General features: G+C 48.2%; 1 protein-coding gene across 2 annotated transcripts in view; it reads left to right on the top strand.

Moving 5' to 3' along the window:
• The window catches only part of PAPSS2 (3'-phosphoadenosine 5'-phosphosulfate synthase 2), a 31253-nt gene extending 9698 nt beyond the window's left edge, over positions 1–21555 (top strand). Inside the window, exons 2-13 of one of the 2 annotated variants that reach the window (XM_009561783.2) lie at positions 9319–9424; positions 11151–11386; positions 12127–12265; positions 12516–12634; positions 12751–12864; positions 13312–13423; positions 15142–15162; positions 16586–16791; positions 17743–17878; positions 18675–18943; positions 19744–19973; positions 20455–21555. In XM_009561783.2, coding sequence (XP_009560078.1) covers positions 9319–9424; positions 11151–11386; positions 12127–12265; positions 12516–12634; positions 12751–12864; positions 13312–13423; positions 15142–15162; positions 16586–16791; positions 17743–17878; positions 18675–18943; positions 19744–19973; positions 20455–20596 — 1830 coding nt within the window. In that variant the 3' untranslated portion in view covers positions 20597–21555. The remainder of the gene's footprint in view (positions 1–9318; positions 9425–11150; positions 11387–12126; positions 12266–12515; positions 12635–12750; positions 12865–13311; positions 13424–15141; positions 15163–16585; positions 16792–17742; positions 17879–18674; positions 18944–19743; positions 19974–20454) is intronic. The other variant, XM_054072063.1, reaches the window with a different exon arrangement.
• The last annotated feature ends 336 nt before the right edge of the window (positions 21556–21891 follow it).

The raw sequence follows: 21891 nt of genomic DNA, 5'->3' as shown, positions 1-21891 counted from the left end.
AATGCTGGCAACCCCAGCCCTGCAACCTCTGCAGGGTATTTGGTGAAGCACCGCGGTGTTACTCAGCTAAGTCTAAAAAGAAAACAATGTAATTTCTGCTCACATGGGTGATGGGAGAGGAGACAAGTTCTGTGTGCGGGAAGGAAGTGGGAGCAACAGAAAGTGGGACGGGACGGTACCACATTGCATGCTTGAGGAGTCCCGCTTCCCCATCTGGACCTGTGGGCCAGGCATTGTGGTGGTGGAATCCTGACTGGTAAAATGGGCAAAATTTCCAGGGTAACTCCATCGTGGTGGGGTTTTTCCTTCGGAAAGAGGGGAGCTGATTCTGAAGTACTTACCACCTTAGTCCATTCAATGAATCAAACTCAGTTTTGGGAAGTCTGTAGGTTTAGAGTTACAAGAGCTAAATAGGGACTTCAGTGACTCCGAGATTTCTCTGTTGTTCTTCAATATGATGATCATCAAATCTTTGCTTCTACAAGCAAAACTCCCCTCTTCCCTCTCTTCCTCCTTTTCAGAATAATAGTTTTGCTTTTCTCCAGCAAGGTTTAAACCTTAGAGAAGGTTTTTTTCCCATGTTGATGATGGACATTTTATCTTCTCGATGATATCAGTTTGTTCATTTGCAAGAGCAGCCGTGGGAACTGCCCTGGTAGAATTAAATAATTTTTTTGAGGAGAAGTCCCATAAACTTGATTTTTATGCATCAAATTCAACTGATAGGACAGAAGTTTTTTTTTTTTTTTCAGTAAGATGGCAGGATTTGGGAGGGGATCTTAGACAATAAGTTAAATCGGTTTCTGGAGGTTTAATCAGATGTTTGACTTCAAACTTGAAAGCTTGCCTAATCATTATATCATTTTAAAAAGTTGCTTTACTATTTGCAAATATGATCGGCTAAAAGTGTTTTGAAAGCCTTTAATTTATTTGGGGTTTTTTTCCCCTCCTGGAGCAGTGTCCAAGCTGGAGTACCAAAATAGGGTGTGTATTAAATGCTTGATTGGAAAAAAATGAATCATATTCCAAATGATGTGAGATATCTCTATAAATAAAAATGCAGCAGGGGGAGGCTTGACTCTCACTGTTGGGTCAGGGTTTGCCCAGGGCTATGAGCACTGCCAGCCACCAGCTGGATTCTAACTGTGTATGAGGCTGACCCTTCTGCTAAGTGAGCTGGCCGTACCCTTAACAGCATTGCTCTACAAGGGCATTCTTCTGCTGGCATCGTTCTTGGGCTGATCTGTGCTGTGTTTTTAGGAGGGAATCCGTCTCTGGAGTGAAATTTTGCTGCTGTGGCTCTTGGACCACTTCCAGCACCCTGCCCATGCCAGTAACAGCAGGCAGGGGTTTTCCTGCAGCAGCGAGGAATGAAGGGAATGATAAGGACCTTGGTTTAGACCTTATCAGCCTTCGCGATGAACAGCACTGCTTTCTAGTGACAAATCTTTCCTCCTGCAACATTGGAGTGCTCTGCCTTCTGTAGGTGGCTGAACAAGGGTTGGGTTGAGGATGTTGCATGCGCTCAAGGGATCTCTTGCATGTCCTGCTCAGCTCCCATCTCTTCTCCTTTGTTTCCCTCCCTCAGCCGTGGCACGTGGCACTCACTCTAGTCACATTCATTATGCAGCTGTGGAGATGGTGGCTAAAGAAATGGGTAGATGGGGGCAGGAGAAGTTGCTGGCCTTGTGTCCTAAGGACAACCAGAGCTCATACATACTTGAACTTGGAAGACGGCAAATCATCCATGTAATTTGTTGGGACAACCATAAATGGTTTTTGTTTAGTGCATTTGCTATTAATTGTGGGGTGCTTCTGTTCCTATCACATGTTAGTGGTGGCTGGGAGAGGTCCCTCAGATACAGTGCATTTAGCTCTGACCTGGAAGGAGAAAATGCTCCTGATAACACCTCTCCTGAGGGTGTTCAATTCGTGTGGGCAAGCACAGCTGCTCTCTGTCAGGGCCAAATACTTGAAGGAAGAGCTGCTTTTTCAGGCACCATGAACTGAGAAGCAGTAGCACTCAGAACAGAGGATGCTGATGGTTCCTGATTTCCAACAGGGTTGTGCTGTGGTGGACTCTTTTGTCTCAAAGGTCTCATCTCTTTATTCCAGAGGAGCACTAAGGAAAAGCCTCCTGCTTCTGCTTGCAACCTGCTTTCATGAAGCAGGGAGGCATTTTGTCCCACCAGGGCAGTGGCTGAAGAGTCTTGTTTCTTTTGGAAGCCAGGCCAGGAGACATTTGGCAGATGGCTCAGTCAAGTCTGATGTTGAAGATGCCTGAGATCTTGGTGTTTCTCATTTTGTCAGCCTCATCGGAAGGTTTAGTAGGAGGGAAATCCAAATGCAGAGCTAGGATTTGGCTGCTCTTTCCGCTGCAGCCTTGGCACAAGGTTTAGGGCCATTTGGGTTCTTTGATCATGGGATGACCCACGTACCCCAAGGCTTTCTTACTAGGGATGGGACACGCTTGTCTCCTAGGGGGACTAAAGTCCTTACTAAAAATCTAGCTAGGCTCTTAAATAGAGCTTTAAACTAGATCTGAAGGGAGAGGGGGACGAGACCAGGCTAGTTGGGAGTGAGCCTGGAAGTGGAACTCCAGTGACTGAGAGATGGTGTGCTGGAGAGGACCGCCAGTACACCACCACAGAGCAAGTGGGGGCGATTACACCTGGGGACAGTAAGGATGAAACTGGCACTGTGGCGTTAGTTATTCCAAGGACCAGTCAATTGGGAATGAACTGTATTCCCTTTATGAGGGTTGAAGGTTCGTCAGCCCAGCTGAAGGGCATTTAACACCACTGCACGCAGCATGAGCAATAAGAAGGAGGAGCTGGAAGCTGTTGTAGGGCAAGGTGACTACGATGTCATTGGCATCACAGAAATGTGGTGGGATGACTCATATAAGCGGAGTACAGCTATGGGGGGTATAAACTCTTCAGGCAGGACAGGAAGGGTAGGAGAGAAGGTGCTGTAGCCCTCTATGTTAGAGAGTGCTTTGGTACCCTTGAGCTCAATTACGGTCAGGAAGGGACTGAGTGCCTGTGGGTTAAAATCAGAGGAGCCCACAAGAAGGCAGACATTGTGATGGGAGTCTGCTACAGACCACCCAGCCAAGAGAAGGCAGCTGACGAGCTCTTCTATAAACAGCTGGGGATGGTCTCTAGATCGCTACCTCTTGTTCTTGTGGGAGACTTCAATCTTCCTGATATCTGCTGGGAGTACAATACAGCAGAAAGGAAGCAGTCTAGGAGGTTCCTGGAGTGCGTGGAAGACTACTTCCTCACACAACTGGTGAGTGAGCCGATGAGGGAAGGTGCCCTCCTGGATCTGCTGTTTGTGAACAGAGAAGGCCTTGTGAGGGATGTGACGATTGGAGGATGCCTGGATCAAAGCGATCATGAGATGGTAGGGTTTTCAGTTCTAGGTGAGATGAAGAAGGGGATTAGCAAAACAGTCACAATAAACTTCCAGAGGGCAGACTTTGGACTGTTCAGAAGGCTGATTGGCAAAGTCCCATGGGAGACAGCCCTTAAGGCCAAGGGAGCCCACGAGGGCTGGGTGCTCTTCAAAAATGAAATCCTAGCAGCTCAGGAGCAAACCATCCCCATGTTCCGGAAGAGGAGCTGGCAGGGTTAAAAAACAGCTTGGTTGAGTAGAGAGATCTTGAGAGGCATCAAAAAGAAGAGGAATGTCTATGAGTTTTGGAAGAAGGGACAGGCATCTTGGGTGGACTACAGGGAGGAAGTGAGATTGTGCAGGGAAAAAATCAGGAGGGCTAAGGCCCAACTAGAAATCAAACTGGCTAAGTCTGTGAAAGATAATAAAAAATCTTTGTACAAATACCTTAACAAGAAAAGGAGGACTGGGGAGAATGTTCAGTCCCTATTGGATGCAGAAGGAACAACTGTGACAAGGGATGAGGACAAGGCTGAGGTACTTAATGCATTCTTTGCCTCAGTCTTTAATAGTAAGGGAAGTTGTTCCCTCTGTGTACAAGCCCAGGAGTTAGAGGAGCAGAATGAGGCTCCCATGATCCAAGAGGAGGAGGTTAGAGACTTGCTTGCCCAGCTAGACGCCCACAAGTCTATGGGGCCGGATGGGATCTACCCAAGAGTATTGAAGGAGCTGGCGGATGTCCTTTCCAAACCCCTTTCCATCATCTTCCAGCGGTCCTGGCTGACTGGGGAAGTTCCACTGGACTGGAGGCTGGCTGATGTTGTGCCCATCTACAAGAAGGGTTGCAGGGAGGATCCGGGGAACTACAGGCCTGTCAGTCTGACCTCAGTGCCGGGGAAAGTCATGGAACAGGTGATCTTGAGTGCTATCATGAAGCACATGCAAGAGAACCGCGTGATCAGGCCCAGTCAACATGGGTTTACAAAGGGCAGGTCTTGCCTAACTAACCTGATCACCTTCTATGACAAAGTGACTCAACTACTGGATGGGGGAAAGGCTGTGGATGGAGTCTTCTTGGACTTCAGTAAAGCCTTTGACACAGTTTCTCAGAGCATTCTGCTTCAGAAACTGTCAGCCTCTGGCCTGGATGGGTGCACACTCTCCTGGGCTGAAAACTGGTTGGATGGCCAGGCCCAGAGAGTGGTGGTCAATGGAGTTAACTCCAGCTGGAGGCCAGTCACAAGTGGGGTTCCTCAGGGCTCGGTACTGGGTCCAGCCCTGTTCAATGTCTTTATCAATGACCTGGATGAAGGCATTGAGTGCACCCTCAGCAAGTTTGCAGATGACACTAAGCTGGGTGGAAGTGTGGATCTGCTGGAGGGTAGGGAGGCTCTGCAAAGGGATCTGAACAGGCTGGACTGCTGGGCTGAGGCCAATGGCATGAGGTTCAACAAGGCCAAATGCCGGGTCCTGCACTTGGGGCACAACAACACTGTGCAGTGCTACAGACTGGGGGAAGTCTGGCTAGAAAGCTGTCTAGAGGAGAAGGACCTGGGGTTGTTGTTTGACAGCCGACTGAACATGAGCCAGCAGTGTGCCCAGGAGGCCAAGAAGGCCAATGGCATCTTGGCTTGGATCAGAAACGGTGTGACCAGCAGGTCCAGGGAGGTTATTCTCCCTCTGTACTCGGCACTGGTGAGACCCTACCTCGAATACTGTGTTCAGTTCTGGGCCCCTCACCACAAGAAGGATGTTGAGGCTCTGGAGTGTGTCCAGAGAAGAGCAGCAAAGCTGGTGAGGGGAGAACAAGTCTTACGAGGAGCGGCTGAGAGAGCTGGGGTTGTTTAGCCTGGAGAAGAGGAGGCTGAGGGGAGACCTTATTGGTCTCTACAACTACCTGAAAGGAGGTTGTGGAGAGGAGGGAGCTGGGCTCTTCTCCCAAGTGACCGGGGACAGGACAAGGGGGAATGGCCTCAAGCTCTGCCAGGGGAGGTTCAGGCTTGACATCAGGAAAAATTTTTTTATGGAAAGGGTCATTGGGCACTGGCAGAGGCTGCCCAGGGAGGTGGTTGAGTCACCTTCCCTGGAGGTGTTTAAGGGACGGGTGGACGAGGTGCTGAGGGGCATAGTTTAGGGATTGTTAGGAATGCTTGGACTTGATGATCCAGTGGGTCCTTTCCAACCTAGTGATTCTATGTCTATTTTTTTCTCATTTCTTGGATCAGATAAGACAGAGTGGGCTGAGAACTGAGATCATCCAGACATGGCCAAATAGCAGATTTCCAAGGGAAGGAGGGAGCATGGCAGTATCCTTCTTAACCATCTGGCTGGCAGAGGCTGCATGGCTCTCCTTTGGAGATGTTGTTGGGTCATTTATTGCCTTGCTTAGAGCCTTGTTTGTGGCTAAATTACAAGTAAGAAGTCCCTCTCCCAAACCTCCCTACTTTGATCTAGACTACTGCATGAAATGCTTACCAGTAGTCCCCACATTGTCCCCACCAGGGGGGCCAAGATTCAGGCATAAATGTGTTGCGATGATCAGATTATCTCTTTTCAATATGTATGGCTTATGATGAAAAGGTTAAAACCATAAGAAAAAAATTAGTAGGACAGCCCTGCACCTGATTAAATCCCATCCACCACTTATCTCTGCCTCCTGATGATCTTCCAGTCTGTGCGCTGAGTAGCTGAAATCTCTCCAGGGTTTGCTTTTGGGGCAGTGGTGCTTATTTTTGGTGGTGCCTTCACTCTGTTTGATGGTGCTTCAGCTCTGACTTCCCAAGCCATGTCCTAGGTGGTGGATGGGTAGGTGGGAAGTTTGTGGTTCCTGCTGAACAGCCTGTTGCCCGCTCAGCAATCTGCCAGCCCAGCCATCTGCTGCGTGCTCACGTTTCCCTCTGCCTTCTTTTACTTTTGGCATACCTGGCGACAAGAATTTGAGTCAGCATGTGGCAGGCAGTTGTGCAGGGTTAGGAAGAATTTACCAGCAAGATTATTAAGACAGCAGAAAAATCAGAGGGATTTGGTATCCTTTGGAGCTCCTGGCAGGTAGGAGAGGTCCGACAGTGCTGCTGAATTGCAAAAATGCTTTCCCAAGCTCCAAAAGATGCTAGCTTGCAAAATAAAAGCTGTGAGATGCGTACGCAGTTCAGATTTATGATGGCAACTTGTACTTTTAACATAACAATCTCGTTACATCAACCATGTAGGAATGTTTTAGTTCCCGCATCTTCCCAAGGCACGGACGTTACTGTAGTTCATCTCCTGCAGGACAGATCCAGCAGATCAACATTTTGCCAAAACAAATGAGTGGCTGAGGTTCCTACTGGTGCAGGAGGCTTGAAAGAGATTTGAAGTGCGTAGCTTTGTTTCTCCACTCAGAAGAGTCTGTTGTGATTTGCAAACCAATTGCAAAATACCTGCTTTATATTTTTTTGCGTGCTACGTTTGAGGAGTGTGTAATCAGCAGGCAAGCACTACACTGAAGGAGGGAAGTTTTGCTGTGGAGCTGAGTGGTGGCAAGCTGTCAGAAGGTGAGTTTGGGCACTTGTGCTTTGCTGAGGGTCCTTGGCCAGGTGACACAAAATTTCAGAGCGGCGCCAGAGCTCAGCCGAGAGTAAACACAGCAGAAACACACCTGTCAGTCTTGGGAGAAGGAGTTATTTTTGTCAGTTGGGTCTTCTCCATATACTCATTTAGCCTCACTGCTGAAGCCTGGACCCTTGGGACGGGTGAAGATTAAACCACAGTGGTGCTGCCTCACCTGTGCAAGCTCAGGATGTTCAAACAGACTTTTGACAATCACCTGCAAAAAAACCCGAAACAGAACAAAACACAAACCCCCAAATCTTAAGCTTCTTATCTCTTATTTGATGAGTCACCAGGTTGTGTTGAGCGCATTCACTTTTCCAGGGTCAGCTCTAGAGAGGTTTTGACTTCGTGTTTTTGTTTTGCTGTGGTACCTGGGCTCTGTGTTTCAGGCAGCATCTCATCCATGCCCTACATTCCAGCCCCCAAATCATTGATTTTATCCCTTGAAATATCTGCAGAAGGAGGAAGCGATAGCAGGGACCCTCTCTAGTGGCTGCAGCAATGACAGTGAGAAGCAGGACTCCTGCAGGGAGATGTGTTGCTGGAGGTGGTTAGGATAACAGCCCTAAAAGCCTGAGCTCAGGACTTCCACCAAGTCATACGGTGGTGGCACAGGGTGGGAATTGAGCACCTTGTGCCAGCTCTGGAGCAATTGCTTCTCCCTCCTAGAGCTTCTTCCAGTGCAATCCCACAATCATGGTGCCAGCATTGAGGCTAACTGGGAGGTAACCTCAGAGGCAAGATTTGTGCCATTATTATGATTATTTGGGACAGGGCTATTCTTACCAGTACATTGAAACGATCTAGAGTGGGTTAGCAGTTCAGTGTGCCCACAAGCAATTGCAAATGGAAAATTTGCAGGCATAAAGAGGCTAGTTTTGAAGCCTTGCACTCGAATTGAAAATAGAAATTTCAATATTATTTACAACTGGTTATAGTTGTAAATCGCTGTGGTAGGAGATTGGTCTCTGCTGGGATGCTGGTGTCTCTGAAGGATGATAATAGAAACACGTGAGGAGAGTATGTTTCTCTTCTGTTATGGAATAATTTTCACCCAGATTTCTGTGCAGGCAGAGCCTTCTGTTGCATACAAAATAGAAGTCTTCAATGAATGCTTGTGCCTTTGCTGAACCATGTTAAATTGTTAATGGCCCTGCAAGCAGAAGGAAAAAAAAAAAAAGGGGCTATTTTGCGAAGATGTTTGAAACTGACCTTTTACTTCATCGTCTCTCCCATTCCTCTTTTTTCTTTTCAAAAATTTTTTCTTGAATGAATGAGAGATGATCACTTCCTTTCTGTGACTTCAGACATAGAAATACTTATATAGTGAGATGTAAATCATGGGAAAGCCCAGACCTGCTCTTGTGCTGATGGTATGAAATGGATAAACTTGCAGTCGTTACGGTCATGAATAATCTGGCTAGGGAGAAAATATTTATATCTCACTCCCTCTGGAGACTTTTCCTTTGGCTGCCTCAGTTAAAAACATAATCCTCGCAATTAATAATATCTTGTAGCTATTGTATGTGCAAAAATTCTTTGTTGAAGTTGCATTGCTGGGTCTGCAGGGCACAGACGGGCTCTTTTAGTCTGCGTGCCATCAGAGAGGCTGGTGTTGCTCTGTCTGCAGCAGGTCGGCATGAGGAAGCACCAAAATTCAGGCCACTGGCTCAGCATGGTGCCAGTCCCTTGCTTGCACTGGGAAGTGCATACGTACACGTTAGGAGTTTTTTTATGCCTCCCATCCTGTTGTCTTTGCTGGTTGGGTTCCGGTGCGGCTCAGCTCAGCCCTGCTGTGCCGCCGTTTCTTGCCCCAGACACAATTATTATCCACCGTGTTATGTTAAACATGAGAAGTAAAATAACACCTTAAGTTGCTTTTGTTTTGCAAGCATCATTAAAATAATAGGTGCGTCTGCCTGTTTTTTAAAATGCCGAAGAGGCAGGGAGTGTGCTGACTGTACCGGCGGGGCTCATGCCCTCCCCTGCCTGCCTGCAGCTGTATGGGTCATCAGCAGCACTCCTGTGGCACAGCACTGCCTTTTGCCCCTGCCAGCACGAAAGCATTGCCGCCAGGAGGGCTCTGAGCAGAGGCAAACGCTGTCTTCAAAAATTGGATCTGTACTGAAATCAAACTTAGTGCAAAAGCAACCATTTTCTTTGCCATTTTCCCTTTTGCACCAAACTGCTGAAGTTTGTTGCGATGCATCTTGTGGCTTTTTAATGAACTTGTCTTTCTCTCCCTTAAAATAGTCCCATCTGAGATATTCTTTTGTACGGAGAGCAATGAGGTAACAAAAGTGTTTTGTTCTTCTTTGTTTTCATCAGGGATCAACCAACGTGGTTTACCAAGCCCATCACGTCAGCAGGAGTAAGAGAGGACAAATTGTTGGTACCAGGGGTGGATTTCGAGGCTGCACAGTTTGGCTAACAGGTATTTTCAGCTGTGTGTGAAATCGTGGCTTCACTTGTGAAACCCACTTGCATACAGGAGTATGGCTTGGAGGTGGGGATTTGGGAATCGCAGGAAACATCAGTGTTCCTTGTGACCTGGGAATTGCAAAGCATTAACACATGGGAAGCACCAGCACATGGTGCTGGCACAGTGAGATATTCTTCCTGGCAGCTGCTGCCCATAACTAATGTTTTTATGAATTTCACAGCTGTTATCGGCCTCCTTTGAACACATCAGAAGCCCTAAGGGTCAACCTTGTTGTTCTCAAATGTGTGACTGAGGAAGCCTTGGCTCAAATCCAGCCAGTCCTTGGCACTGAAACACCCACAGGGTTGTCCAAAATAGAGTGCAGATGTTTTCATGCTGGGTTAATGGGAAGTTTATTGGGACACCTAGGTTTACTGTGTTCGAAGTGACTTCGTGAACAGCACAACAAGGCAGTTGTCTTGTTTGAAGAACAAATACTCCCAGATATCGAGTCGCACTGGAAGCAGTTCCTTGTACAGCCATTGCGGGTTTCTTACATTATTTCTCATTTCAAACGCCTCCTGATGTGTTGCCTTTTTCTTCTGCTTTGAAAGATAAACTCATTGTTTGGGGATTAGAGGCTGCTAGAAAGGACAATTGAATTTCTTTTGCTCCACTAATATTGACACAACTCTGTCTTTTGCTGCCTGTCCAGTTGTTTCTTTGCTTGTTAAATATTGGTATTGTCTTTCAGTGCTGAAAGGTGTAATTGGAAGGGTTTGTAAAGCCATTCTGATTTGCCTTCATATCAGTTTATGTGCTAGATGGTTGGATTAAAACACCTTTCTGTTTTTCTCCTCTTTAATTTTACAAAGAAGGCTAACACCTAGTCTGCTTTTATAGAATTTCTGAAGCCAAAAAACTTATCCAAGACAATTTCCTTTTTTTGAATATCACTCAAAGATCCTGTATCCAAAAGGTTTGAGCTTCTCTGGCTGATGATTATTCTGTGAAACAGACAGTGCTCTCCTAACTTTCTTTCAATTCAATTTTAAGAGACTATATGGAAGGACATTTCATTGCATGGATTAAATGGGAAGGCATTTGAATGTCCTACGTTGCCAGCTCAGAAGAACTATCAGTTAGTTCTGTTGTACTACAAAAAACAAAGGCACAGACAGATTCATGTCCACCCAGACAGGTTCCTTCTCCAGCACAAACATGGGTTTGCATCAGAGTAAAAGTCCACCTCCCTCAGTGTCTTGTCTCCGTAAGTGGTAAATAGTAGCTGTCAGGCAAAGGTTATAAAAACAAGTGATCAGATGATGCTATCTCCATAGGAGATTCTCCAAGGTTAAGTGTTTTCTGAGACAGGTGTGGTGTTTGGAGGTGTTCTCTCTCCTGAGTCAAGGTCCTGTTCTGTCTCAAGGACTTCTTAATACAGGAATCTTCATCCAGGGGAAAGGGTTAGGGTTAGGTGCTGGGCTGAACCTCTCCAGATGCTGGGATGTGGCAGCTTTTCTCATGGCATTAATGCCACCCCTTCAATAAAAAGGATTGGCCCGCACTCTGGGGTGACTGTGTAATAAAAGATGAATCCAGCTTCCTTACCTCATTCCTTCCTTAAAGCAACTTCAGACAGGAGTCTTTTTGCCAGTGTCCCAGAAGGTATTGCATTACACCATCATTTTCACTCTCTTGACCTCAAACCTGAACCTCACTGTTCTATTTCCAACAGGCCTTTCTGGAGCTGGCAAGACAACCATTGGCTTTGCTTTGGAAGAGTACTTGGTCTCACATGGCATCCCTTGCTATTCCCTCGATGGTGATAACGTTCGACATGGCTTGAATAAGAACCTGGGTTTCTCTGCTGGGGACCGTGAGGAGAACATCCGCCGCATTGCAGAGGTGGCCAGGCTGTTTGCTGACGCAGGACTCGTCTGCATAACTAGTTTCATTTCTCCTTTCGCAAAGGTAAACTTGCTGCGTCACGTTCTGCTCTTCTCTGGGCAGTCTTAATCTCATGATTGGACTTAGGGAAGAGAGATTTACTTAGAGGACTTCCTGTATGCGCCATCAGATGCTCCTTTTAGTTTGTTCTCTCTTTTGTGAAACACCACCAATACCCGGGACTATATGCAGTCAGTACCAATTTCTGGAGGGCAGTTTGAGATGACCTCATTGAAAATATTCAGTGATTAACAGCTAGGAGAAGTTTAAAACCTCCCTCCAGAGCCTATTACTATTAACTTGTTAGGAGGCAGAAAAAAGGCATAGAAACAATAGCCTGTCATAGTGCTGTCACTACTGTGTTTGAAGAAATATTGATTGCTTTTTAATGCTTCTGGAGAATACCAAGAACCTGCCATTATCAAGCTGAGGTAAGCAGTTCCTTTTTTCAACACAGGGCAGATAATTATTCACACTCTAAAATTCTGCTGTCCTGCTCAAGGAAGAGTCCTGATGTTTCAGATGGAAAGAGCTGAAACAGGTCAAAGTTGGAGATTATTAAATAACTTTTGTAAGTTATCTTTAAAGAAGAGGGGAGAAGGGAGATGAAAAACCCTTAGAATTAAAGTAATTGGAATTAGTGTAAATTTAAAAAGTCTGTACCAGAGGCAGATTTACCTGTGTTGAATTCCAGGGCACGGCATATATTAGGAAGATGCTTGCTGCAGTTTGAACACGTGATTTTTCTGTCGTTCTTCTGACAGGATCGCCAAAATGCACGGAAAATTCATGAGGCAGCTGGACTTCCTTTCTTTGAAATCTTCGTAGATGCTCCCCTAAATATTTGTGAAAGCAGAGATGTGAAGGGCCTCTACAAAAAGGCAAGAGCTGGAGAGATCATAGGTATGGAAGAGCAAGCACTTATTTTGCCTTTTGCTTTCTCAAGCATTGGATAGCTGTTCATTGCAGCTCTGCCTGTAAAGGTGGGTTACTAAAGGCATTTTGTATCTTGTTTCCCTAATTTTGCTGTCACAAGTGTCACTTATAGTGCCCAGTATGCTTGAATGCTCACTGGTTATTTGTACAGCATTGTTTGCTCTAAAGCACTGAGTATTACATTAAGTAAATTTAGTTTGGGTTTAATTGTCTGTAGGATTCACAGGGATTGACTCAGAATACGAGAAGCCAGAATCTCCTGAACTGGTGTTGAAAACCAACGTTGCATCGGTGTCTGAATGTATTCAGCAGGTCGTGGAGCTCCTCCAAACACAAGTAGGTCATTTCTGTCCCACCGATGCCGGCAGCTTGTAAACCTGCTCTCAGACGCTGACTTTTTGGTGTGTGTTCAGCATGTTGCTTACAACTGCTGTCTTGTCTCTCTCTTTCAGAACATTGTGCCCCAGGGCTCAATTAAGGATGTTCTTGAGCTGTTTGTACCTGCAAATAAACTCAGTAGTGTCCGAGCTGAAGTGGAAATGTTGCCAGCCGTAGAGATCACTAAGGTATCACCATGCACGGATGCTGTGCTCTAATTCAGTCACTGTTCAGATGTTTGAAGGGTAGGACTTTGACGGGAATGTTGCTAGAGGGGTCTCTGTTCCTCTGACAGCTGTGTCCTTTTGTGGCTGTGGTTAATGGCAAGCTGAAGTGTGGTCCCGACCCTCAGCCGTTTTCTGCCGTGCCTCCACCTTGTGCTGTAGCAGGCCAAGGCCATCAGTCTCCTTTGTTTTGTTCGTACAGCCCCACAAGCAGTTGTGCTATGAAAATAGGAGTGTGGCTGAAACACCGCCCCCCAAACTGCCCCCAAACCCACCCTGGCTTTCTTCCCCTCTCCGAATGTCCAATATTTGAAGAAAAGCAAATGAGACCACTGTTGCAGCAGAAGGGAAGGAAAAGCAACCTCTGAGCGTGACCTGGTGACAGGAGTGCCGTTTGGGTTTGTTTTGCAGCTGGATCTGCAGTGGGTGCAGGTGCTGAGCGAAGGCTGGGCCACTCCGCTGACCGGCTTCATGCGCGAGGCAGAGTACTTGCAAGTGATCCATTTTGGCACCCTGCTGAATGGTACGAATCCCCATGCTTTGATTAATGCTGGCCAGCATCACAGCTTTGACATCTCACGTGGTGCCAATTCAGTGTTTGGGCAGCCATTGTGTAGCTCTTTTCATGCTTGGTTATACTGGAGTAAATAAGGACGCAAACCCAAAGCCAAGTAAGCAGGGAGGCTGCCAGGCTGAATTTGAGGTGGGAGGACATTGCAGCTGTTCCTTAGAAACAGGACCAGGACCCGATTTCACTCCCCTGCTTCATTTTCCTTCTTAACCATTACCAAAACTTGAAATAAATCAGATTTACCTGTTCATTAGCAACATGTTAGAGGTGCTGCATCCCTGAAGAAGCCAAAGAGTATTTAGGCAGTGATTGTCCGTGACTGAGACCGGGGTGGTAGGTATATCTGTCCTGTTTCTCAGCTGCAGATGCCATCACTGTGGCATCACATGCACGCAAGGCACTCACTTTGGGTTTTGTAGCAATCTCTGGCCTCAGAGATTTGGGTCTTTGGCGAGTGAGTCCCTTTAAGTCTTGCACACACTAGAGGATCCCGTGGTTGCGCTGGGCAATGATTTGCTGCTGTTTATTAGGATTTGGGCATCGTGCAGCAGATGCAAAGCTTGGGGCTACTCACTTTGGACTGGAGGAGTGTCTGTGTGGGGACTTCTGCTTTCAGACACATCATAGCCTTATACCTTCCACCTAGTGTGCAAACTGTTCAAAAGCATATGTCCTTATAATCAGATGCTGATCTGTGATCTTTGAGCTGCTGTTGTGCCTGATGAGGTTGCAGAGGTGCCCCATGATGACCACGTTCCAGAGCTCCACGCTTTGTGCTGGAGGCTCATCTCGGGCATCGTCTGTTTTTAGGGCACCTCCCCAAACCTGTCAGCATCACTGAGCATGGCTCCTCTGGGGTCCATGGGTCTATGGTCAGGATTTGTAGAGCTCCACAGGTCAGGGACAAAACCCAGGACACCTGCTTTGAGAAGGATATGAACTCTCCAGAGCAAGGTCTTTGCAGTTGAGGGCATCAGCATTGATCCCTAGTCCCCCTGGTCTCCCCAGCGATCTCCAAACTCAGCATCTGTGTGGTCAGGCCCCCCGAGTGACATCTGGGCAGGAAGAAGAACACCCCTGTTTTGATTGGATGGACTTTAGGAAATAGTGGAGGGTGGTGCCGAGATGGGGTGCAGCGTTGTCAAAGAGAGATTTGAGGCTGTGCTTTGCAGAGTCATCGGTCCAGCCCTTTTGCTCTTGGGTGCAAGTGATGATTTTGACAGCTCCAACTGTGCGTGGAAATGCTGTGATCCATTCTTGTGGACTCATACAAGTCAATGCTCCTCTCGCTCAGACTTTGAGCAGTGAATCTCACCTTGATACTGCCAACATGTGGGTGGATGAGATGCCCTGTGTAGGAGCACAGTGGCCACCAGGAAGGAAGGTGGATCTGCAGGAGCACCGCTGTCTCCAGCGCTCTGCTCTCTGTATCAGCAACACATGCCTCTGTCGGGCCTGGGCGACAGCGAAAGCGTGGCAGCATGCATCACGGCCAGCCAGCGCGAGCCGTGGGGAACAGGCGAGCGCTGGAGAGGTTGGGGCAGTGCTGAGGAGGGCTGTGGCCATGCTGCCAGGTGTCTGCCTGCAGTGGTGGCTTTCATTCTTCAAATGGCTGCTGTACCTGGTGCCTGTGAGTGTTAATGATCTTAATTGTGTTTGTATTCTCCTAGGAAGAAATCGCTTTGTAGCTGGTATGTATGTAACTGCTCTTAGGTTGTACAGAAATTACTTCAATTTAGATTTTCCTGCCATAACGTAATTTTTTAAGATTTAAAAAAATGACTAAGACTAGACACAACCACAGCCTGGTTATGATTCAGCCGATTATGAAGCGGCATGACATACTTCATGTCCTACCGACCGGTCTTCACGAAATTCCCAGTCATGTAATTTAGTAATTACCTTCTCTGGAGTGATTTTTTTTTTGGTTTTTTTTACTCTGCATCTTGCATTTGGAAATGGACCACGGAGATCCTCATCTTCAGCATCATTTGTTGGTTTCATAATTCACCTTTTGCATGCTGACTTTATTGCCTGATCAGGGGTTAATGTAATTGAAATGGATGAAGTTGATGTTGATTGGATCCCATGTAACTGTAGTTACAATTATTGATGAAGGTGCTTGAAGATTGCTGTGCGGCAGACGAATGATACCTGGTCGTGAATGAAAAGTAAATGCAAATATTTTAGTAAACATTTACAAAATCTACATATTCAAAATCCTCAAATTAAGACTCTCAAGGGTCCACAGTGATTTCAGTCAGATCAGAACTAATTGAATCAGAGATCTGTTTGTTCTTGTTTGGGAATGGAAACCCGTGGGAGAAGCTGATTTTTTCTGGATTAATACCAGAATATCTACGGAGAAATGGGAGGACCTTAGAGGAGGATGGGGAAGCTGGGGGAGTAGGGATAAAACCAAGATGACTTTGAGGTATTTAAGGACAAGACTGAAATTAGAAACTACATGTGCAAATGTAGACTTGCTGTATAAACACGGAAAATCCATTAAAAATTGACCCTATGGAGAGATAAAGGAGGAGAAGAAACAGTATAAGGATATCCAGAAAAGCAAACAAAGAAAGCAAAGTGTGACAGTGTTTTCTCTGTTGGAAGAGGCAGTTCAGGAGACATGCAGGGAATGAATTGCCTTGGGGAACACCAAGCTGGAGCAGTTCTTAATCGAGGTGGTTCTCCTGGCAGAGAAGGTAGAGGTTATATCCAGGGCTGCATTTTCCAAGTACATTTAAATTTTTCCAAGAGACTTTACAACGAGCAAACTGGAGAAGAACCACTGTCTGCAGGGAGATAGCGCAGAAAGTAATTAACTGCTCCAGTTGTCTTTGAGGTGTCTCTGGCCCAAAGATAAGGAGCTTTCATGTTCTGCTACCATTGCTATTCATTAGTGGTGCAGAAAAAAAATGGGGCAATGAATAAATCTGCATGACTGATGGTGAATCCCTGTGTTAGTCCAGGGAAATGTGGCTCTCCAGAGGGAGAATGTGTGCCTCCAAAGCCTCCATCTCCTTGGTGCTGCCTCTGAAAACCTCTGTTGGTGCCCAAGACCCAGAGCCAAGGCTGGACGATATTAAAATCCTCCTCCTTTCTTGCCAGATGGCGTTGTCAACCTGAGCATCCCCATCGTGCTGCCAATCTCCACGGAGGACAAGAAGCGGCTGGAGGGCTGCGAGGCACTGGCACTCAGCTATGCGGGGAGGCGGGTGGCTGTCCTGAAGAACCCCGAGTACTTTGAGCACAGGAAGGAGGAGCGCTGCGCCCGCGTCTGGGGCACGACCTGCGCGAAGCACCCACACGTCAAAGTAGGCTTGTCCCCTTGCTGCTCTGGGAAACCTGGCCAGGATGGGAAATGTGGGCAGGGACTGGAGAACCAAGACTTTCAAGGGCCGTGGGTGCAGTGTCTGCTCTCCATGTCCAACCTCTCGCTGGGAACCATCATGTCCCAAGCAGGCAGGACTGAATTTTTAGGCTCACATTTGCAGATGCATCAGATAACGAGTGCAAGGTGAAAGGGAAAACAGGTGTGCTGCAAGGAGCCGCCCCTTTCATTCACTCATCTTCACTGGTGTGCCTACATCTAAATGTTTTTAGCACAACCACCACCTTAGGCCCTGGAGTTATCCTGCGCTTGAGGTGTGGTGATCTCAGTAACACCGCAGGTCACAGACTCATGCTCCTCTTAGCTCTGTTTTACGCCTAAATTTGGCTGTTTCGTACAGGCAGCCATCAAAAGTTATATTTTTACAGCTTATCTCTTCCCGCTTACTCTCTGGCAGCACAAAGAACATCACCCCTCAGGAAAGGAGAGCTCCAGGTTACGCTGAGTGACTCGAGCTGCCTGCTTAAAAGGCTAAAGCCATCTTGATTCTTTTTCTCTCCCTCAACAGTTGCTCACCTTGCAAGGAGGTTTACTCCTCCTGCATATTCCCAGGATGAAAGTGCAAAGAGTGAGGTGGAAGAAGATCTTATGCTATAATTTGTAGACCCCTGTCTGCGAGAGAGGAGTGCAGCACCCCGCTGGATGCAGTGATATGGTCTCATTGGCTGATGCCTCGCTGTACAGGGTTGCACTGCTCGTGACGTTCAGTTCTTACGGTCCCTGTAAGAATGTTTTCTGCTTTCAATGTGCAGAACAAGAAGGGAAGATCACCCTACAAGCAGAGGCAAACCTAACACTTTTCAAATGAGACTGGGGAATGGAAAAGAAGATATTTCGCTCTCCCTTCTGTAATGCACATGTGCATAATTTGCAGATGGTGATGGAGAGTGGAGACTGGCTGGTTGGTGGAGACCTCCTCGTGCTGGAGAAGATCAAATGGAACGATGGGCTTGACCAGTATCGCCTGACACCGCTCGCTCTCAAGCAGAAGTTCAGAGAAATGAACGCTGGTGAGTTAGCACTGGCAACACAGCTCCTCGTGTCCTACCCAGCACTATGAGATGTGTGTGATCTGTGGTTATTTGCTCTCAAGCTCATAGCACTTGCCAGATTGTTTCTGTGTGCACCCAAAATGGGACTATTTGAGTGGAATGAGCAGTGACAGGGACATAGGGCATGGAACAAAAAGTGATGCTGGGTCACCTTGGTTAAGGATGGTGCTTGTGATGGGCTGCATCCTCAATGGGCATCTCTGAGCATGGGACTGGAAAGCATTAAGCATCCTGGTTATGCCCTCCATGGTGAGTTAGAGCCTCTCTTTCCATACCTCAGGCATTCAAAGCCCTGTGCCCTTGAACTTCACACCTGAGGAACAGGTCCTGTGTCTTCTCCCAGGCATCTATACTGACAGGCTGATGGGCATCAGACACTTACCCTCTCTTCAGGGAGTGAATGTTGGCCTTTCTGAAGGTTCCCTGGAGCTTGGAGAGGGTGCAGGTCACTTAGAAAGTCAGGGAACTTGGTGAAGGCATCCAGTGGCATCTAAAAACATTGTAGGAGAGCTGTTAACACTGAAATTGTCCCCAAAGAAGGATATGCAATGAAAAGAAACTTGGCAGAGTGATGACGCAGCACTGTATGTGTACGAACTGCTCATCTAAGGTATTTAAGGCTTTGCCCATGTGGAGGTAGAACTCGCCTCTTGCAATGTATGCATCTTATGACTGTGTTGAAGTGTGTGTAAATGAAGCCTCAGGGTCTGGTGGCCAGTACAAACTTGTGACCCTCTGAATCTTTCCTTTTCAGATGCTGTCTTTGCATTTCAGCTGCGTAATCCCGTCCACAACGGGCATGCCCTGCTCATGCAGGACACACGGCGCCAGCTTTTGGAGAGGGGTTACAAAAACCCCGTGCTTCTCCTGCACCCCCTGGGAGGATGGACCAAAGATGATGATGTCCCACTGGATTGGCGGATGAAGCAGCATGCGGCGGTGCTGGAGGAGCAAGTCCTGGACCCCAAGTCGACCATTGTTGCCATCTTCCCCTCTCCCATGCTCTATGCCGGCCCCACGGAGGTAACGTAGCTGTTGGCTGCTCACTGCGACAAGGCGTAAAACCTGTCCGTGGGGATGCCTGCTGCCAGCCTGCCTGCGCAGCTCCAGAAAGCCTCGGGAAGGCAGTTGGTAGCCTTTGCCTTGCTATAAGCTCCCCATGGTTTGCATGCAGCTTGCTGTGGCAGCTGTCGCCCAGCAGAGCTTGGCTTTGTGAGCTCCTGTGCTCTCACAAGTTGTGTGGAGAGCTGGGGAGAAGGGAGCTGAAAACAGACTCTGCCTCTGTGTCCTTTTCCTCTGTTGGGCAGGGATGCTTCTTTGTTTTCTCCTGATGGTTGTTTCCCTTCTGTCTCTAAACTGGTGGGATGAAAGTGTTTAGATGCTAAACCTCCCCTGAAGGAGGAAGGAGAGGGATGCCTGGGCAGCATTTGCCCATGAGAGGCGCGAGGGCTGGTGGGTGCTGTCTCTGCACGTTCAAAAAGCAAACCACTGTCTCCATTCACTGCCAAATTGGAACAAGACCAGTTCCCATCCTAAGTGTTTCCCTTGAAATACATGTCCTTAGAAGAACTGTGATGTTGCATCAGATCCAAGCAGTGGAAGATGAGTCTGGGCAGCCTGATCACTATGAGAAATTGCAGCAAGGCTGCTGACACATCTTCCTTCCTTCCTTCCTTCCTTCCTTCCTTCCTTCCTTCCTTCGATCCTCCCTTCCTTCCTTCCTCCCCCTCTTCCTCTCGCCAGGATCTCTTTTGCTGTCCAGGGCAGGTGGCTTTGTTGCCGCTCTGCCCTCAGCCAGCACTCCTTGTCTCTCTTCTCTGCAGGTGCAGTGGCACTGCCGAGCTCGCATGGTCGCCGGGGCCAATTTCTACATCGTGGGGCGCGACCCCGCCGGCATGCCTCACCCCGAGACTAAGAAAGACCTCTACGAGCCCACGCAGGGCGGGAAGGTTCTCAGCATGGCTCCGGGCCTGACCTCGGTGGAAATCATCCCCTTCCGAGTGGCTGCTTACAATAAAGTGAAAAGGGCCATGGATTTTTATGACCCCAAAAGGTAATGCGGGCAGCAGCGTCACTGTTCCTTAAGCCTATGCAGCGCATGCAGTTTGTGATCGCATCTGGCTTGCAGCTTGCCAGGGGAAAAGGAAAAGCAGGTGGTGAGAGAGAGGGGAGAGGGGTGGGAGAAGAACCTGTGAAAACCACCCGCTTTCACCTCCAAGAGCTGATACCAAGTCAAGGGTGGGTCACATGAGGCTAAAGATTCACCTTTGCAGCCACCATGGAGAAGAAACACAGTCTGGGGACTAAGTGGCAGTAGAAATACAGCCTCTTGCAGCTGGAGAAGTGTGTAACGTACAGCCCCAGCTCCTCTTGAAAGAGGAGCCCCTTTGCTGCTGATTGTAAGCCGGGCTGCGAAGCTGCTGACGGGTACTGACAGTGCCGGGAGGTTTCCGACCGTGCACTTGGCACAGCAGAAGAGCTGGGGATGCCGTGGACCAGTCGTGCTGATTTCACCCTGTCTCTGTTTTGTGCAGGCACGATGATTTTGACTTCATCTCAGGAACACGCATGAGGAAGCTTGCTCGGGAAGGCGAAAACCCACCAGATGGCTTCATGGCCCCCAAAGCTTGGAAAGTCCTCACTGAGTACTACCAGTCGCTGGAAAAAAAGAATTAACACTACTTCTTCTCCCTAGAGATCCTTGTATTAAGAGTGAGCAATGATTGATTGATTCCCTGTGACACAGATCAGTTACTTGGCATTTCCAGTGCTCTGACTAGGATTTTCCTACCTGGGTCAGAGTGGTTTTTACGAATCAGAAATACTTGAGCCTGGTCCTTCTCCCCTTGAAGCTGCCAGCAGCGTCCCAGTGGAGCTGGAAGGGAAGGGCAGCGGGCCCTGCCTTCCAGCTGAGCGCGGCTGCAGGAAGCCCAGCACGGCCTCTGAACAGACCAGCCAGATCGTTTTGGTGCTGCCAGAGCCACACAGTGGGCCCAGTGCACAGCTGGGACCTCAGCACAAGGACAAAAATGTGTCCCCTGTGTGGAGCAGAACGAAGAAGTGCCTTTTTGCTACCCTGCACTCAGTGCTTCCTGAAGAGGCAGGATCAGCCGCTGAGGCGAGGAGCTCTTGTTGCTGCCGGGGTAGGAGTGGGAAACAGGCGCTCGGTGCTTGGATCCAGCCGCTGCCCTCCAGGTTGTGCCTTAGACAATTTTTGCTAACAAACAGTGGGATTTTTTAAATGACCGCTTTTTAAAAGGGTTTTTTTTTTTAATCAGCCTTGGCCAGGACCAGTTCCTCGTGCCCGAGTGAATTGTTCACTATTCTTGTTGCTACCTCCTGCTTCACCTCTCTGATCAAACAAAACCTACACTGAGTGTTACCGGTGCTCCAAGTTTGGCTTTCTGTGGGGCCTCTGCCATGGTGACCCTGCGCTTACAGCCTGGGGAGCCCGTGCTCAGGGGAGGCTGTCCTGGGAGGCACCGTAAGGCCTGGAGATCTCTGAGAAAGCTCACAGCAGCAAGCAAAAATTGAGGGTGCTGTTTACATGCTTTCGTGGGTGTCCTCCCACCTGGCAGGATCGCATCCCTCTTTCCTCTGCTCGTGCTTCTCCCACCTGAAAGGCAAATTAAAGGCAAAGCCTTTAAGGCTTTAAGGCCGAGCGGCCGCACTCAGTAAATCGTGCGAGAGATGGCTCAAGTGCTTGCCCTCATCTGTACCCGTAGCCCCATGTGGGTGCAGGTGACCTGATTTTACTTCATATCTGCAGGACGGGGATGCTGCTCAGGCTGGGGGACAGGCACAGGATGGTGGAAATGCCCCCGGGTCCCCCCGCGCTGCATGGGCGCTGCTCTGCAAGGGGAGATGGAGCCAAGCCGAGTGCTGGGGCCGCTGCTGCTCCCAGCTCCGGCCAGCAGAAAGTTCCTGTAGCCCTTATGTGCTTTTTTGTTCCCCCCAAAGGGACCTTGCCG

Source organism: Cuculus canorus, chromosome 7, assembly GCF_017976375.1.
Source record: "Cuculus canorus isolate bCucCan1 chromosome 7, bCucCan1.pri, whole genome shotgun sequence".
NCBI lineage: Eukaryota > Metazoa > Chordata > Aves > Cuculiformes > Cuculidae > Cuculus > Cuculus canorus.
The sequence above is the reverse complement of the archived record's forward strand: the minus strand, read 5'-3'. Positions and strand labels throughout refer to the sequence as shown.